Raw genomic sequence first — 18,857 nt, 5'->3', positions numbered from 1 at the left:
GTGTTACTTCCTTCATGTGGCCGAGTTTTTCGTAATCCTTCATGAATTCCACGTAGTTGCCTTGTAGGTCTGGATCACGGCACAGTCTCTTTTCCAATGCTAAGAAACGCCTTATAGCTAGCTCCCGAGACTCTCCCAGTTCTGACACATCTTCAGAAAAAGGTAATTTTACTATCAATTTTCCGTCAACTGCCCTTTGTATATTCTCTTTAAAATGTGTTTCACAATGTGACTCTGCTGGTGTCCGATAGGGCTGTGTTGATTCCAGATTATCCAGTTTCCAAAATCGTTCCAATAGAGTAGTTGTGTCATCAGTTGTAGTTGCTACCGAGCATGTGGCGACTGTCGAAGTTGATCTGTTAACTCTTCCAGCTATTATCCAGCCTAGTTTAGAGTTTTGCATCACAGGTAATTTTGGGCTCCTTTTGATTTGCTCCGGTAGTATGAGCTCGAAATAATGTTCGGCTCCGAGTAGTAAGTCAATCTTTCCAGGTTTCGCAAAGGTTGGGTCCGCCAATGGTATGTTGCTTGGTACCCAAGATATGTTGTCTATTTTGTGGTTTGGTTGATCCGCCACAATATGTGGTAACACGAACGCCTCTACTCGTGTCGTGTAACTTCCATTTTGAGATTTTATGAGGACATTGACCCTGGATTTCATTGAACTCGGGTTTCCTCCAATGCCTTCGATTCGCATGGTTGAGTTTTTGACTGCAAGTGATAATGTTTTTACAGCTCTTTCAGAGATCATATTTATCTGAGAGCCTGAATCCAGGAGTGCTCTGAAACTTCCATATTGGCCGTTGTTTCCATGCACTTCGACTCGAGCAGTGGCGAGTAGCACATAATTATTTATTGTACTATGTGCTGCGGCAGTTATTTTGATGTCATCTTTGTTCTCCAGATGTAGCAACGTATTATGTTTTTGGTTGCACTTCATGTAATTGCGTAGGAAACATGATTTTGCCATATGATTGGGCCGCAGACAGTTTAGGCACAGTTTTTGGTTTAGTGCCCATTTTAGTCGTGCGTCTCCAGATTTTGACGCGAACTTGTCACATCGATAAATTTTATGTTCTGCTGAATCACAGAATTGACAGCCTTTATTCTTTTCTGTTGAGGCAGACGCGCATATCCTTTGCTTTTCTTTAGGGACGTAATGTTTCCCTCCTATCGCTTCCAGTGCCAAGAATCTTTGTTCTAAGAAGGCTAAGAATTCCTTGATGGGTTGTAGCTTTCTTGTGTCTTTAATGGATTGCTCATACAGTACATGAGTAGTCCTGTCCAATTTTCTTGCCAGTAGCATTAGCAAAAGTGGATCCCAATTGTTGACTTCTATGCCGCCGTTTCTCAACGTAGCTAACTTTTCTTGAATAATATCGTGGAAACCTTTTATTGATGATGCATCGTTTGTCACTGACGGTTGATCCAAAAGTTTGTGTAGAGACGTTGTAGTCAGGACTCGCTTGTTGTCAAAACGCTCCTTCAGCATCGTCCAGGCAGTTTCATAGTTGGACTCTGTTAGATCAAGTGTCTAACCAGTCTTTCAGCATCTCCAGAGAGGTTTGATTTTAAGTACCACATTTTTTGTACTGTTGGCAATGTTGACTCATGAATCATTTTTGTGAATAGATCATGAAATTGTTGCCATTTTAAATAGCATCCGTCGAATTGTGGTATGGATACCTTTGGTAGCTGTACTTGCGTTTGGGCGGATTGAATTTGGAATATGGCTGCTTCTGCATTCAAATAATTTTCCATGTTGTATCCAAGAGCTATTGGATCTTCGAACAGTCTGAAGATCTCGAAGTGAATATGGTTTATTTTTTCCCAATATTCTGTTACAAGGGGCCTGAATCGGGCCTGTGACTCTTGTGTTATCTGACCAATCAGTCTTTGTAGCGCTGCTAGTAACGCGGTTTGATGCCTTTGGAGAGGTATCAAGTCCGAGCGTGCTGTATCTGGAGGGCTTAGCTCGTTCAATTTTGTGGAAAATTCCTCCTGATATTTAATTACGATGTCCTTGATCTTTGAGAAGTAACCTTCCCTTACATAAGGATTCTCCACAGGATTTTCCGCCATTAGATTCCTTATTTTCTCATTTCCTTGATCGAAGGCACTCCAAAGCTGATTTAACTGAGTATGTTGCATTTGACTTCCGTTCCTGAGGATCCTTTTTATAGTTCCTAATTAGAGCTTGGATCTCCTCACCAAGCGTGGTTTGGTTATTAATTAAACTCTCCATTTTTAATTAATTTGTTTTATTTTTTATAAATTCGTTTCTTTTTTCTTAATTCTTGTTGTCTGATGTTTCATTAATCAGAATGATGCAGTAGTGCTGATGCCTATGCTGACTTGTCGCCAAGATGACAATCCTGGTGAGTCTGGTTGATTGAGTTGAGGCCGATTCAGCGCTTAGTTTGACCACTTGTTGATCAATTCGAAGATATAGGATTCGCCAAATGAATCCACTGTATTTTGTTTGGTTATGAAGATGTTGGTCGTTAAGTTGACCACGTCTACCGGTTGATTTAGAAATAGGGTTCGCCAAATGAACGCTATGATTTCTAAAAATTAGTCTTCCATCACGTCGGGGTCACCAAAATGTTGAGTATCTATTAGACCTTGGTACAAACCAAGACTAGGTAGTTGTATTTGTATTTAATTGTAAGCCTCTAGTACAGAACCAGTGACTACGGGCGTCGCAACAAGTACTTGAACCAGTTGGACAACGGAGATGAGTATCAAATAGTGAAAGACGAGACTCGTTGCTCTATTTTCAAGTGCTATTTTCTTACTAATTTATTTTATGAACGTAATGGCCTTATATACTATTTTTAGGTGGTAGGTATCAATACAAGATAGTGATTATGGAATTTTACTTAGTCAATAAACCTAAATAAATATATAAAAGGTTTTATTACGGTCAGAAAAGGCTATCTTATAACAGATAACCCAATACTTATACCTAGCGATAATGATGGGTTATTTGCTAATTGTCTGGTACTGCAGATAACCATTCTACCTACTATCTTAATTTGTTTAGGATGAGTTATGTAGATTGTTGATTGTAGATTGAACACAAAACTCAGACACATATAATACCATAAAATCTAAGAAAAAGGCTACTACCTATATACCATTAAAATACTTTTGAGCAAAATCAGAGCTGATAAAATACCAAAAAGTATTTAAAATACCATACTCGGTCTCACTGCCCAGGTTGCGGTACAAGTGCCCATTCTCCACCACGTAGTCTCTAAACTTCTCCGGCTCTCTGGCGATGCTTGCTGGCAGCTCTCCAAGGGTTGGCGAGACAATGCATCGGCCGCCACGTTCAGGCTTCCCCGGCGATAACGGACGTCGAACTGGAATTGCTGTAGTTCCAACGCCCACCGGGCGATCCTGCCCGTGGGGCTCTCTATCGAGTTTAGCCATTTCAACGCCAGGTGATCTGTGACCACGTTGAACTTGTAGCCTTCCAGATAGCAACGCATCTTCCTGATTGCCCAAACGATCGCGAGGCACTCTTTCTCCGTGGCCGAATAGTTCACCTCCGCTTTCGTCAATTTTCGGCTGGCATAGGCTATGACTCCTTCCCGTCCCTCGATTTCCTGAGTTAGCACCGCGCCCAGCCCGCAATCGCTGGCGTCGGTTTGCAGCACAAATTTCTCCGAGAAGTCGGGGCATGCCAAGACTAGTGCTGTCGTCAGGCTCCCCTTCAGCATCTGCAGCGCATCTTTTTGCTCCTCAGTCCAGACCCACTTCTGCCCCTTCTTGAGCAGCTTGGTCATTGGTTGGACCAATGAAGCGAAGCTCGGCACAAACCGCCTGTACCAAGACGCCATTCCCAGGCATTGCCGTAGCTCTTTCAGGTTCTTCGGTGTTGGGAAGTCTCGAATCGCCTCGACCTTCGCGGGGTCGGTGCAGATCCCTTCACCACTAATGACGTGGCCTAGATACGCCAACTTTTCCCGGAAGAAGCTGCATTTTTTCTATTAACCTTGAGGTTAGCCGCTCTCAGTCGCCGGAAAACCTCCCTCAAATTGGCCGCAGGTATGCGAACGCGTGGGGCTCCATCTCGGGTCCGATCACCGTATCCAGTGCTCTCTGGAACGTTGCCCCCGCCGAGTGCAGTCCGAAGGGCATTACCCGCCACTGGAACAAACCTTTCGTAGTCGTAGTCGGTAGTACCTCTGTTTAAGAGGTTTATCGTCCCGGATCCTAATGCTGTGTTCCGCTATGTGGGACACTCCTTCGAGCTTCTCGAAGAGTGCCAGCTCGGTCTCCAGGAACTCCTTTAGGCAAGGATCCAGATCTTCCGGCCACATCGCGGCTTCGGGGGCCGGCCTTGCGTCGTGTTCTTCTTCCGAATCTATTGCCTCTCGTATCGGGGGGTGCTCTCCCAGCTTCCGTTCGAGCCGCTCGTTTCCCTTCCTGTCAGTCCTCGCGCAAATGTCCGGCACCCTCTGCGATCCTGCGTCCGCCCAAGCATTCCGCTTCTTCGACGGCGGAGTCCAGCTTGGCGCCTCGGGGTTCAAACACCTCACTTTTTTTTTTTCACTTTCATCATTTAGTTTATTTCAATATTCGACTTAAATTCTAATCGGCTGTTTGCGCTGCTCGAAAACTAATAATAATTTTTCTCCTAGTCAGCCGCCTTCACGCCTCCGCCGCGCGATCCGCCTCGGCGTCGGCAGTGCAACTCACCACAGCGTCGGCCCTTTGAACTTTCGCCGCGAAGGACAGGGTTGCATTGCTGATCGCCGCGACTTGCGCGCGTCCCTTGACCCATTTGAAAATAGCAAAATTATGTGAGGCGGTTCAGCGAGCCGCCTTACAATATTTTTATTCGGTAGTGTTCATGCACATGCATGAACATAGAAATATGATAAGTATGGGAACATATGAATATACGAAGATCGTATACATGCCTCCGACGCACTCAACGACTAGCATGTAGTGCGCTGGGAAAAGATAAGGGTCACATGTACGGACTGTATAAATAGACAAATGGACACCAACCCTTGCAACCCCAGAGTCAGATATGTAAGAGACGAACGCTGAGCCTTACAACCTCAGCGATAGGATAAGAATAGATAATAGAACCACGCGGAGCCTTACAAACTCTGCGATAAGATAAGAACATGCAATAGACCAATGCTGAGCCTTACACACTCAGCAATAGACGCACTAGATTTAAGGGTTGAAATTATGCATGAGTCTGGGTATATAAACCCAGGCTCAGAAGAATAAAGATCAATACGAAATTAAACACCAACATAGTCAAGTGTATTCGTTCATGGTCCTTCAAGCCGGATCACAAGTCTACCAAATACCAAATGTTGTGACAGTTGTATATTAAATTTAAAAAAAAGTGGTTTCTTCTTTGGCTTACCAATCCACGCTGTGAGTAGAGGCACAGCAAGATCAACAAGGCGATCAAAACAAAAACACCTCCAACGGGTTAAGCCAAAAAGAAGATCAATCACAAATAAACAAAAACTACAACAACCGCAACAAAATGCTGTCAGGAAAGGCTATTGATATGCTACAAAAGCAATCAGACCTGTATGACAGAACTATAAAGGCCATAGCTAATAAGGATGCGTTAGAAGTCGTGGATAAGTTGGCAGAAGAATTCACTGCCAACCATTCTACACTGACTAAAATCTGTACCCCAAACCATATATATTTTACTGAGAAAATATATGATGGATTAATGGAAAAAGTCAGGATCTACAAGGAGGCCCTGATGAAGGTCGAAGCTACCGACCTCGATATAGATACCGACAAACCATCCACTAGCAAGAATTGGCATATGCAAACTGAGGTATCCAGGAAACAGCAAACTCAAAAGGAAGTACTGTTTTCACGAAGTGGTTCAACCTCAATGGACTATCTGGTAGAACTTGTGAGTAAAAGAGCTCTAGTGTTAAAGCGGCACATTGAAGAGGTGCATGCCAATCTAGAGCTCAGCAACCAGGAGGAAACTCTAGATAGCAAAGAAACACTAGAGTTCCTCTGGAATAAAGTCCAGTCTACGCTTACCGATTTGGAAGTAAAATATGATATACCTTCCCATGAAATCGACGGCATAGACGCATTGGAGCTTAAAGTCCATACATTGTCGAAGAAACTTAACAGGAAGTTAAGTGTCTTTCACAGTATGAAAGAAGACGTTCCAGAGATGCCAAAATCGGATCTTCCTCAATTTAATGGAAGTCCCAAAGAATGGCCAACGTTCTTCAACTTGTTCTCCGACATGGTTCACAAAAGGAAGGATATCAGCGACACAAGGAAGCTGAACTACCTGAAATCATGCCTCAAAGGAGATGCCCAAATGGTAGTGAGCCATTTGTTAAGTGGATCAGCTGCTAGCTACAATTCGGCGTGGGAACTTATATGTAAGCGCTATGAAAATAAGCACAAGATATTCGCAAACGCCGTTAACCAGCTAGTGGACATGGAACTGCTGGAAAACAATGATGAAAGCAGGATCCGCCAATTCTTGGATACAGCAAATGAGAATATTCACATCGTTAAAGAAGTAGCCCAAATTGGTAACGATGCTGATGTACTAATCGCTCAAATTTTGCTACGAAGATTCTCGACGGAAGTCCTACAACTTTACGAGCAACATGTAAAGAGGGCCAGAGAAATTCAGTCCTTGAAAAATGTACTCGAGTTTATTGATCAACTATACAATTCAATAGACACAGTACAGATAAGGGCCGTCTAGACGGTTATTGAAGCAAAGAGAACGAACTACAAAAGATGCCGTTTTTGCAACCTGGACAACCACGAAATTACCAGGTGTTCAAAATTTAAAGCAGAGCCAGTTAAAAAACGCAAGGAGTTTGTAACTAAAAGTGGTCTATGTTTTAAATGCCTAGGTTTCCATAGCATGAAAGAGTGCCAAAAGGATTGGTCATGCAAGTATTGTACCAAATCACACAACAATCTGCTTCACGAGGATGCGAACGAAAACGAGACCTTCAGCAGCAATTGTCTTAAAGAAAGCAACGGACAAGATACGTTGTTGGCAACTGCGCTTATTCGGATTAAAAACAAGTCCGGAAAATATGAGCAGCTAAGGGCCCTCATCGATGGAGGCTCGCAAAAGACATTGATATCTGAAGAGGCCGCTCAACGACTACAACTGCGCCGAATCAAGCGGAAATTGGGAGTACAAGGAATTTCACAGAATGTTGAAGTTCTAAAAAACAGCGTTTGCTTGACAATCAAACCAAGGATGACAAGCAAATTCGTCACCAGAACGGAGGCACTTGTTATGCCAAAACTGCAAAGAGCTCTACCGAGCAAGAAAATTGAAATGGACATCAATAAGGACTGGATGGGCTGCAAGCTGGCAGACCCACATTTCAATGAACCCAGCAGAATCGATGTTGTGATTGGCGTTGATTTACTCCACTCAATAATGTTGGGAAAAGTTAAAAAAGTCAACGGTATACTGGGGCAAAAAACTGAACTTGGATGGATTGTTTCGGGGAACATAGCTAGAGCAGTAAACAACAAGGTGATCAGCGCAACAACGACGATTTGCCTGGATAACCTCGAACGCCTCTGGAAGCTGGAAAATAACTCAAGCTGTTCAAAAAAGAACAATAAATGGGATGGCCAAGGCCGGCTAGTAGTCTCCATACCATTTAAAAAAGATTTCGAGTCAGGTAAATCGCGCAAGCACGCTATGACACGATTACTGCATATGGAGAACAAATTCAGAAAGCATCTACAAATATTCACGGAATATAAAGACTTCACTTGGCATGGGAACCGCCACCTGAGTAAAGGACCAAAGTAAGGTTCATCTGGATGTCACATTCTCTGGGCCCCGCAGAATGTTCAAGTACGAACATGAGACCTCAAGGATTGCAAGCATGGACATTTCGTCAAGATTATCAATAATTATCATATCTCTATTTCTCATGTACACAAGTAAGAGAAGAAACCAGGGACAGGAATTGTCAGCTATTACTTTCTCTGGCCCCCCGCAGAATGTTCATGCACATGCATGAACATAGAAATATGATAAGTATGGGAACATATGAATATACGAAGATCGTATACATGCCTCCGACGCACTCAACGACTAGCATGTAGTGCGCTGGGAAAAGATAAGGGTCACATGTACGGACTGTATAAATAGACAAATGGACACCAACCCTTGCAACCCCAGAGTCAGATATGTAAGAGAAGAACGCTGAGCCTTACAACCTCAACGATAGGATAAGAATAGATAATAGAACCACGCGGAGCCTTACAAACTCTGCGATAAGATAAGAACATGCAATAGACCAATGCTGAGCCTTACACACTCAGCAATAGACGCACTAGATTTAAGGGTTGAAATTATGCATGAGTCTGGGTATATAAACCCAGGCTCAGAAGAATAAAGATCAATACGAAATTAAACACCAACATAGTCAAGTGTATTCGTTCAGGTAGTGTAAGAATCATTTGTGCCAATCATATTCAAGTATTTTGAAGGCACTTCAAATTTGTGGCAACATTTATTAGATCTTCGCAATCCATAACTATAAATAATTAATCCATGCTTAGAAGGAAGTTACAGTTTTTAATATTGTATTAAAATTATTATTTACCGTATGTGTAAAGTCGAATTAAGCGTGCCAATGTTCATTGAGTTCCATAGCTTCGATTTTACAATGTTCATCTGGCTAAATACTCGTTCGGCTTCCGCGTTTGACCACGGCAGCGACAGTAGTAAAAAAAAATTGAAAATTGAACTTATTTTTTGATTATAGACACAGTAGATAAGAAAAAAAAGTTTTTTAACAAATTTTCAAATTGGTGTCTTTTACAGGTGAAATTTAACAAATAGAGCCGTGTTTCGTGGTGTATTACTTGTTCTGAGCGTGCTTGAGCGCGCAACTAAAAACGACATATTCAAGATTAATGTTTATATATTCGGAATTAATAAGTTTCTTCTGCCCCTTTTTGTTCCTTTTTGAATAAATTGACATGTTGCAGCCAAATATGAGTTTCGGCGCTTAACGTTGCTGGAAGTTTGGGACAACAACAAGCGCGATGATGGTGCACTTATCATATGGGTATTGGAAAAAGTAAACAAATCTGATCTCAGTGCTGCTCAGGTGGATATATTTACTGAAAAAATCAGGATTTTACTGAATCACGTCAAAAAATATTTGCCGCAGTGCAATCGAATGTTGCAAAGATTTAAGGCTCGACACGCAAGGTGGCTTTCGCAGTCAATTACTTTGACGTTAGATGAAAATGTGACGCATCTGGCATCTTGATCTGCAATGGGTAGACCGAAGCTAAACTATTCAGATGCTGGAGAGCGCCTAAAAAGAAAGTTAGCATGTGACCTAGCATCGGATAATAATTTTTCCACGCCTCATTTGCTTCACTCGGCTTCAGTTTCTGCAAAGAAAGCCACACAGGATGAATTAGCGACAGTTTTAAAAGTCGTCAGGCATGAAGACTGCTCTGAACTAAAAAAAAACCTTATTTCCAAATGAAGTCACACCTCTTACTTCGGAAGAAGCACTGGCTTTTTTATTGGAAAATGGATTGACAAAACAGCAGCACATTAACATCCAACAACTTAACAAATCTCGTGGATGCGATATTTTTCCACCGTACTCATCCCTCCTGGAAATGAAAACGGTTTGCAGATCACCCCAAATACACATTTCGGAAAGTTGTGCACAGGTTTCAATGCAAAATATCCTAGACCATACAGCCGAAAGAATTATGGAATTACAACAAGTAAGACGGCTCCAGTCGAGACTGCTCGACTGGAAGATACCCTGAACCCTCCAAGCTTTTATTCTTCTCATTCTGCACTTCTTTTATTCACACATGCATACACACGCATCCACACGCACGTATATCACGCGCTCTGCTGACTGCGTGGTATCCAAAATCTGTTAATTACAAAATCTTTGTATCCATCAACTTTATATACAACGCAAATTTGAAGACTCCAGGTCTAAAAGTGTTCAAATTAGGCTAAAAAACAAAATCAATTTTTCGATTATTCTCGATGCACGTGCACACATACTCAGAAGAGAATTTTAATTTTTGTGTCCTGCTAGCTTGTGCGTGCGTACATACATTTATATGTACATATGTGTATGAGAGCACAGCGATAAAGAGAGAGAGAGAGAGAGAGAGAGTAAGGCGAATACCGCACATATGGTTAAAAAACAAAATCAATTTTTCGATTATTCTCGATAAAAAAGTTATCGAATTATCGAAAAAAATAAAGCAAACTCGTACTGCGTATGGTACTCACGAGTATGCATGCCAAATTTCAGCTCTCTAGCTCTTATAACTTCTGAGATCGACGCACTCATACGGACGGACGGACGGACGGACGGACGGACGGACGGACAGACGGACAGGGCTATATCGACTCAGCTTGTCGCGCTGATCAAGAATATATATACTTTGTGGGGTCTGCCACGCCTCCTTCTGCCCGTTACATACTTTTTCACAAAACCATTATACCCTGATTTCCCATTTTCAATGGGTTCAGGGTATAACAAGTAAGAAAGCTCTAGTCGAGACTGCTCGACTACGAGATCCCCTGAACCCTTGGAGCAATAGATATTTCAATAATTTTTCGCGTCTTTCAGCTTACACAAGAAACACGCACACACACACACACGCACGTACGCACACACAGGCATACATACACACACACGCATACACACACGCATACACACACGCATACACACACACATACAAACACAAACGCATACAGGAGTTCGAGTTGCGTTTTCACGGAGTGCGGTCGATGTCATCGTGGTCCATCGTAGACAATAGCTTGAACTGTGTTTTCCCCTGTGAAAGTGGAAAGAACTGAAGTCAACGTGTTTGCTGTGGGCGCGGCGTACCCAGCGACCTCAAAAAACTACCAGAGACTTACTGCGCGGCGGTTCGTGGAATTCCCAAGCGGTATAATTCGGTGGTGCAAGAGAGGGGGGGCGATAGCGTCAGTGTTTTGGCGTCAGGGCTTCTTTCCTTTCCTTGTCTTTTGTGGGCGCGTAAATTTTGTTACTTTAGGCGTCACACTTGCGCAATAAGAAAAATCAGGGTGCATTCACTCTAACAGCTGTTAGTAGTGCTGGAAATTGCATCGGGCAATCAGCTGCTCACTAACGTTGGTGAGTTGCTAAGCCTTAGCAAAGACAGCAACCTAGCTGCTGGAGTGAAGTAGCAGTTATTAAAAGTAGTGCATACTTTCGGGCTCTCGCTGTAGTCAAGTTGAGTTTAAGTTACTGCGGGTTGTAAACTCAGATTATATTAGTAGCCATTGCCCACTACAGGCTTCACGCCGTGGTAGTCGGAGCAGAAATGGAAGCCATAATGGAGGACGAGCTGCAAGCTTTTGCGCGTCGTTCCTCGTTGCAGCGATCGCCGCAGCAACAACAGAGGGTGTTGGCGCAGCCGTCGACTTCTAACCAGGCTCCAGTGGCTGAGTGTCAGGCACCCAAGTCACTAAAAGAAGCGTTAGCTCAAATAGGAGCTACACTAGAGGGTCTGTCTGCCTTATTTGGGGGTCAGCGGCATATAAATGCCTTAATGAGAGAGGAGCTGGCTAGGCTGCTCAGCCTTCACAAGACGGCCGAAGCGTTCTGCAACCGTTCGGTTAAAAACTGTGAGGTGCAGACCACGCCACTCAAAGTAGGCGAAAACCTTAAGGCAGCGAGCATTAGTGCTACAGTAGGTAGCAATACTCCCAAGCGGTCGAGGGAAGTTGCCTCCGAACAGAGGAAAACTCCCTCAAAAAAGCCGAGGACCAATAGAAGTGCAGCGAACCCAAAAGAACCAATGGCTCTACGGGCTACAGCTGAATCTGAAACTTCAAACCAGGCCGCCCGACAGACAAACCAGAGCAGCTGGACAGTCGTCAAAGGGCGAAAGCCTATGCAAAAACGTCCCAGGACTGACGCGATTGCGATTTCAGGCGTAGGGGGTTGCAGCTACGCGGACATGCTTCGTGTAGTTAAAAACGACCCAAATTTGAAGCATCTGAGCAGCGACGTTCAAGGCATTAGGAAGACAGCTAAGGGGGACCTTTTACTGCAACTGAGTAGGAAGCCGGAGCATAGCGCTGAGGCTCTGCACGAAGCTGTAGGCAAGGCCTTGGGAGACCGAGCGGTAGTTAAAACACTTACCGAATCGGCGCAAGTTGAGATTCGCGATCTAGATGAGTTAGCGACCAAAGAGGAGATCTTGGAGGTAATTAGGGTGGAGTTGAAGGATAGCTCACTCCCCATTGAGGCTATCAAATCGCTTCGGCCAGCTTTTTGGTGGACAGCAAAGAGCTACGGTTGCTCTTCCAATTGGGAAAGCTAAAACTCTGCTCGAGCTGTCCAAAATTAGAATAGGATGGGTAGTTTGCCGTATCCGAGCCGTGGAGCAGCCTAAACGCTGTTTCAAGTGCCTCGATTACGGTCATATGGCAGCAAACTGCGGCAGCGACTGTGACTTAAAGGGCGCCTGTTTCAGGTGTGGAGAAATGGGTCACAGTGCCAAAGCATGCACCAAGCCACCAAAATGTAGCCTCTGCATCCGGAAAGGTGAAAAGCAGACGGACCATTCAGCAGGCAGCTTCAAGTGCCCATCTTACCGTGAAGCTGCTCGTAAAATGAAATGTTAAGGTTTTTGCAGCTTAACTTAAATCATTGTGTTGCTGCCCAAGATCTTCTAGAGCAGACCATTAGGGAAAAATGTATAGATGTAGCTTTTCTCAGTGAGCCTCACCACTGTAGAACCAGCTGCCCTAGGACATGGTCAACAGACGTTAATGGCAAAGCTGCGTTGTGGGTATGCGGCAACTCAACGAACGTACTTTCGAATGTTAAGTCATTCAATGGGTTCGTACGTGGCCGATATGGTAGCTTGTGGCTTTACAGTTGCTATCTGGCCCCCAGCATGCAGCTCAGTGAATTCACGACGGTGCTCGACGAGCTTGCCGAGGATGCTAGGGGGTCGGAAGGCCATTATAGCTGGAGATTTTAACTCCTGGGCGCTAGAATGGGGTAGCCCAACAACAAATGCCAGAGGTCGTATCCTACTGGAGATCTTCGCGACACTAGATGTTGCACTGCTCAACACTGGCCATGAGTACACCTTCAGTCGGGCGGGATACGGGTCTGTTATCGACATTACTTTTGTCACTTCATCCCTCTTTCGGGGAGCAACATGGAGCCATTGCGATAGCTATACAGGCAGCGATCATACGGCACTTCTGTTCACAATAGGTGAGCCACCTGCCAGGGCGTCAACATTGTGGAGGGAGTCGTATCGGCAAGATACTTTTGATCCCGCGGTCTTTTCAGAGGCCATTCAGTCTCTGGGTACAATTGGTAATGCTGAGGCCAGAGCATGCCAAATGGTAGCCCAAATACAGAGTGCCTGCAATAGCAGCATGTTACGCCGCAAGCAGTTCACGCGACAACATGAGCCTACGTATTGGTGGAATACGCAAATAGGTGACATTCGTCGCAAATGCATCCAGGCGAGAAGAAGCTACCAACGGGCTCGCGGTAGGCCAACGTTTCTTGAGAAACAGTTAGCTTACCAGGCAGCTAGAAGACAGCTGAAGAAGGCCATTCGGGCAAGCAAAAGAGAATGTTTTTTACAGTTGTGCGACTCAGCCGAATATGACCCTTGGGGCAGGGCATATAAGATAGTAGTTAAAAGACTATACGCAGGTAGACAGGTGCAGCCTACGGATCGTCTGGAGCTTAAATCGATTGATCTGCTCTAGGCTGGAGACTGCGATTGCAAGCGCCGGAGGCCTGTCACCAAACCAATTTGGATTCCGGAAGGCCCGGTCAACAACGGACGCGCTTAACAAAGTTGTTGGTCTGGCCACTTCCGCTATTCAAGGCACCAGATGGAGGCACGGGACGAAGGAATACTGTATCATCGCGACCCTGGATGTAAGGAATGCCTTCAACACAGCTAGTTGGGATATGATACTGAATGCGCTGTCACAATATAATATCCCTAAATATCTAAGAGAGATAATAAAGAGCTACTTCAGAGGAAGAACACTGGTATACAACACGAGTGAGGGTCCCCAAACTCATACAGTGTCAGCTGGAGTACCCCAAGGCTCAGTGCTGGGGCCTCTCCTATGGAACATCATGTACGACGGCGTACTGCGCTTGGAACTACCAGCAGGCGCGCACACCATTGGCTTTGCTGATGATGTAGCTGTCGTAGCCATAGAAAAGGAGCTCAAAGATACAGAGGATATGTGCAGCGAAAGTATCAATCGCATACGAAGCTGGTTGACAGGAGCTGGGCTCGAGCTAGCGGCACACAAGACCGAAGTGGTACTAGTCAGCAGTCGCAAAGAGTGGAAACTGCCAATATAAAGATCGGCAGCGTCACCATTGCGTCAAAGAGGGCGATAAGATATCTTGGTGTCATGATAGACACAAGATTAACTTTCCGCGAGCACTTAGAATATGTGCATAAAAAGGCAGCTGATTCTTGTAGAGCTCTCTCGAGAATCATGCTTAACACGCGGGGACCTAAACAGCAACGACGTCTCCTCCTAATGAGCGTCATTAGGTCTGTCATCCTCTATGCTGCGCCAATATGGGCAAGAGCGATGGCAACGCCGAGCTACAGCCGAGGCATTTGCGCGATCTACAGGCTGAGCGCAATCAGAGTCAGCTGCGCTTTCAGGACTATCTCCGATGACGCGGCGCTCGTCATAGCCGGTATGGTGCCACTGGAGTATTTGGTCGCCGAAGCCGTGGAGCGGAATTCGCACGGGCCTACGCGACTCAACGCTGTCAGGGCGAACAGCATCGCACGATGGCAAAGAAGGTGGAATAGCTCAGCTAAAGGGCGGTGGACGCACAAGCTCATCCCGGAGCTTGAACCATGGGTTAACCGCAAACATGGCGAGGTTAACTTCCACCTTACGCAGATCCTCTCGGGTCATGGATGCTTTCGGAGCTATTTGAAGCGCTTTGGCCACGAGGAATCTGACGAGTGCCCCTGGTGCGAGCGAGGGCATGTGGAAGACGCCAACCACATTCTTTTCGAATGTGGACGGTTCCTGGAGGAGAGGCGTCGTCTGGAAGAGGCAGTGGGCCGCTCCATCAGAGCGGACAACTTAGTCAACGCCATGCTGGAATCGGAGGAAGCTTGGGAACTAACAAGCACCTTCGCGGCCACAGTGATGATGGAGCTCCGCAGAGTCGAGCGACTGAGAAGACGAGCTGTCCCAGGCTAAGGTAGCGCATAGTGCTTGCGAAGCAATGCTTTACGGCCGTCCCGCAAGCACCGCGCGCTATCCTAGCCACCACACAACTTGCAATTTTTATTTTGTCAATAAATGAATATAAAAAAAAAAAAAACACAAACGCATACACCCACACATACACACACAAGCACCCACGCATAAACACGCATGGGCTGCAGTGTGCGCTTACTATGAGAACTTAATTGTTTAATAACTTTTTTTATGGACTTACGATCTTCATGAAACTTTCAGATTATGATTATAACATGAATATGCATGCAATTGCCAAAGCACAGTCTCTAGTATTTGAAATACGTTTTTTACAAAAGTGAGGGTGAGGGGGTGAATTTAGAGGTGGGGGTAAATTTTAACAAAAACCGAAATTGTATAAATTGCATATAAGCATACATTAAAAATTTGGAGACTCTAGCAATAAAGGTGTAGAAGATATAATTTTATTACTGGTTTTCGATAAGGTTTTTTATCGATCGAAAAAAGATCGGGATGAGTTATCGATTTTTAATGATAAACTTGATATGCGCGCTGTAATCACGGACATTTTAAAAAAAAATTTGAAGTCTCTAGGTCTTATATCTTCGGAAATCGACGCGTTCATACATACGGACAGACAGACGGACGGGGCCAAATCAACTCAGCTCGTCGCCCTGATCAAGAATATATATACTTTGTGGGCCACGCCTCCTTTTGCCTGTTACATACATTTCAACAAAACCATTATACCCTGATTTCCCATTGAAAATGGGTTCAGGGTATAAAAAGAGGTTTTAGCTGAAATTGATGATATTTCACATTGCACATTAATAACAAGCTATGCCTTTGATGGATCAACGGGTCAAAGCATTTATAAGCAACAGTTTCATTCGGAGGAACCTGCTTCCCTTGATCTTTCACTTTTTGTCACCACAATAATACCATTGGAATTAAAAGATAAAAATCAACGTATCATCTGGAAAAACTGCTCTACAGTCTGTTAGGTTCTGCCGGCCTCTAAAAATTGAGTATGCAAAGGAAAGCCAGACTAAAATATTACTCGAAAAAAAAGTTTGGATGTTCAAATCGCCACCTTAAAGAATTATTTATATAAAAAGGGGGACAACGAAGTTGTCATTAAATATGCTACGCAAATGACACTTATTGATGGCAAGGTGCTTAACACCTTAACTGGAACGACATCCACTCAGTGCTGCCCAATATGTGGTGTAAAACCAACAGAGCTTCTGGAAACCACAGATTTTTATTCAGGAAACTTTGCACCAAGACCTGAAAGTCTTCAATACGGCGCGAGTTCATTGCATGCCTGGATTCGTTTTTTTGAATTCGTTCTAAATGTGTCATATAGGCTCGAAATTCGAAAGTGGCATATTAAGCAGGCTGACAAAATGGAAGTAATGTCTCGAAAAAAGAATATTCAAGACATGATGTGGAAACAAATGGGTCTCCATATAAACATGCCCAAGCAAAATGGTTGTGGCAATAGTAATGACGGAAACACAGCCAGAAGAGCCTTCTCTAATACCCGTTTGTTTTCATCAGTAACAAAATTTGATCAAGCCCTTCTACACAATTTCTTCGTGATTTTGATTACCATTTCGTCTCACTATTCTGTAGATGTTGACAAATTTAAGGAATTTTGTAAGAGCACATTTTCAATGTACTTAAGTATATATCCTTGGTACCTAATGTCTCCGACTGTCCACAAAATATTAGTTCACGGCTGGCAAATTATGAACTCATCCTTAGTTCCGGTTGGATGTTTAGGCGAAAATGCTTCAGAAGCTCGGAACAAATATTACAAAAGTAACAGAAAATTACATGCAAGAAAAAAAAGCCGACTAAACACCATAGCTGATGTGTTTTATAGAGCAATGGATTCATCAGATCCGCTTATATGTGCCGTGTGTGTCCGCCGACCCAGAAAACTATTAATTCCGATCCGGAAAATTCAGATTCGGATTCTGATTTAGATCACGAATCTGACTGTGATGAGCAATATAACATTATTTTAGACAACGAGGAAGAATAAAAAAAATGTATTAAAAAAAAACATTTTCATAAAATTTTTTAATGTGCTAGGGCAGGTGGGTGAAGACAAAAACAAAATCCGGAATTCTATAAAAGTTTAGCAAAAATATGTACCAAATTTCAAGGCTCTAACTTTAAAATTGGACTTTATGCCAAAAAATCTGACTTTCTGGCAATAGTGCAATGGCGGTACTATAGATACGTGTTCAATGCCGATATCACAAACATGTATCGCCAAATTCGTGTTGATCCTAAACACACTCCATTCCAAAGGATCCTTTTCCGCAAGCCAGATGGCAACATCGGGGACTTTGAACTAAGCACCGTCACATTCGGAGTAAACTTTGCTCCCTTCCTGGCTTTGACAGTTCTCAAACAGCTCGCAAATGACGTGAGATCCCGTTTGCCTCTCGCCAGCAAGGTCATCTCCGAGTGCATGTATGTCGAAGAGCACACTCCAAGGAAAAGGTGATCGCAACTATTGCTGAGCTCATAGAAGCCCTGGAGAGTGCGGGGTTCCCCTTAAGGAAGTGGTTTTCTAATTCCAAGGATTGTTTAGAAACTAGAGGTCTGCATGAATGTATTCATTTCTAAAACCATGTACAGTAGTAAAATGTTCTCAAAATACTGTACTCATTCCTTGCTGTACAGTATATTCAACTGTAAAAAAAAAATGTTGTTCAACATTTTACTGTACTCACTTAGAATGAGTGACAGTAATAGCTGTACTCTTTTCAAATGAGTACACTATCTTTCTCTTTTTCACATGTTGTACACTATACAGGCATTTGGGTGCAGTAAGTGACAGATGTAAAGATAAATTTCAAATTTTGTACAAAGTAGACATGGTTGGTAAAGGAAATAATTTAAACGCAATAAATGCGAGCGAAAGTGTAAGTTTCTGAAAAATAATATTATAGTTTGTCTATTAATGGTAAATTAATAAAAAAAAAAAAAAGTGTTACATTATTTAATAATTGTGTTTGTTTTGTCTTTGTATTTGTCTTTTGCAAGTTTATGTATATGTAAAATCGTAAAGTCACACGCAAAACTGTGTTTGTTAATATATGTCGCATTTAATGTTTCATCAATAATTTAAAATTACACCAGTTCTCATCGTTGAACTGTTCAAATACGGGAACAGATTTTAAGCAATACGCAGCTAATATAAAAGCAAAATTATTAGCAAATGAGCTGCACCCATCTTTAAAACGAGGTCGGAGCAAGGTTTGGGACACATTTTCTCGAATTGTTGATGAAGCCGGCGTAGAAAACCATGATGTGGTGGTGTGCAATACATGCAAAAATGTGTATAAATTTGAGAAAAGCACATCAAATTTAGTAAAGGACAAATGCTACGTAATGGCAAACAGTCATAGGCGCAACCATTGTGAGGCGGCTCGCCGATCACCGCCTCACGATGATTATCAAGTTGAAGTTGGCGGCGCAACCCTGCGCGGAGAGTTTTGAGCGGAGAGTTGCGTCGCCGTGGTCGAGCGCTTTGGGCAAGGAAGAAAAAAAAGCG

At 43.6% G+C, this 18,857-nt stretch overlaps 2 protein-coding genes and 1 long non-coding RNA gene across 3 annotated transcripts; 2 read left to right on the top strand and 1 right to left on the bottom strand.

The window, feature by feature from the left end:
* Nucleotides 1-5,722: 5,722 nt before the first annotated feature.
* On the top strand, nucleotides 5,723-6,742 carry LOC122757845. The gene has a single exon (XM_044011411.1). It carries the CDS (start codon nucleotides 5,723-5,725, stop codon nucleotides 6,740-6,742), a length of 1,020 nt encoding a protein of 339 aa, XP_043867346.1.
* A 165-nt stretch (nucleotides 6,743-6,907) lies between these two features.
* On the top strand, nucleotides 6,908-7,825 carry LOC122757844. Its single transcript, XM_044011410.1, has one exon. It carries the CDS (start codon nucleotides 6,908-6,910, stop codon nucleotides 7,823-7,825), a length of 918 nt encoding a protein of 305 aa, XP_043867345.1.
* Nucleotides 7,826-9,170: 1,345 nt separating this feature from the next.
* Nucleotides 9,171-17,086, bottom strand: LOC122757656. Its single transcript, XR_006357762.1, has 2 exons — nucleotides 16,517-17,086; nucleotides 9,171-9,228 (listed from the first exon to the last, which is right to left on the bottom strand). It is a non-coding gene; the product is annotated as an uncharacterized LOC122757656 (long non-coding RNA).
* Between the last annotated feature and the right edge of the window lie 1,771 nt (nucleotides 17,087-18,857).

Source organism: Drosophila mojavensis, unplaced genomic scaffold (genome assembly GCF_018153725.1).
Source record: "Drosophila mojavensis isolate 15081-1352.22 unplaced genomic scaffold, ASM1815372v1 contig_136, whole genome shotgun sequence".
NCBI lineage: Eukaryota > Metazoa > Arthropoda > Insecta > Diptera > Drosophilidae > Drosophila > Drosophila mojavensis.
The sequence above is the reverse complement of the archived record's forward strand: the minus strand, read 5'-3'. Positions and strand labels throughout refer to the sequence as shown.

What these genes read in the sequence shown, in the direction of transcription:
- LOC122757845 (XM_044011411.1), top strand. Translation starts at nt 5,723, where the DNA reads ATGGAAAAAGTCAGGATCTACAAGGAGGCCCTGATGAAGGTCGAAGCT.
- LOC122757844 (XM_044011410.1), top strand. Translation starts at nt 6,908, where the DNA reads ATGAAAGAGTGCCAAAAGGATTGGTCATGCAAGTATTGTACCAAATCA.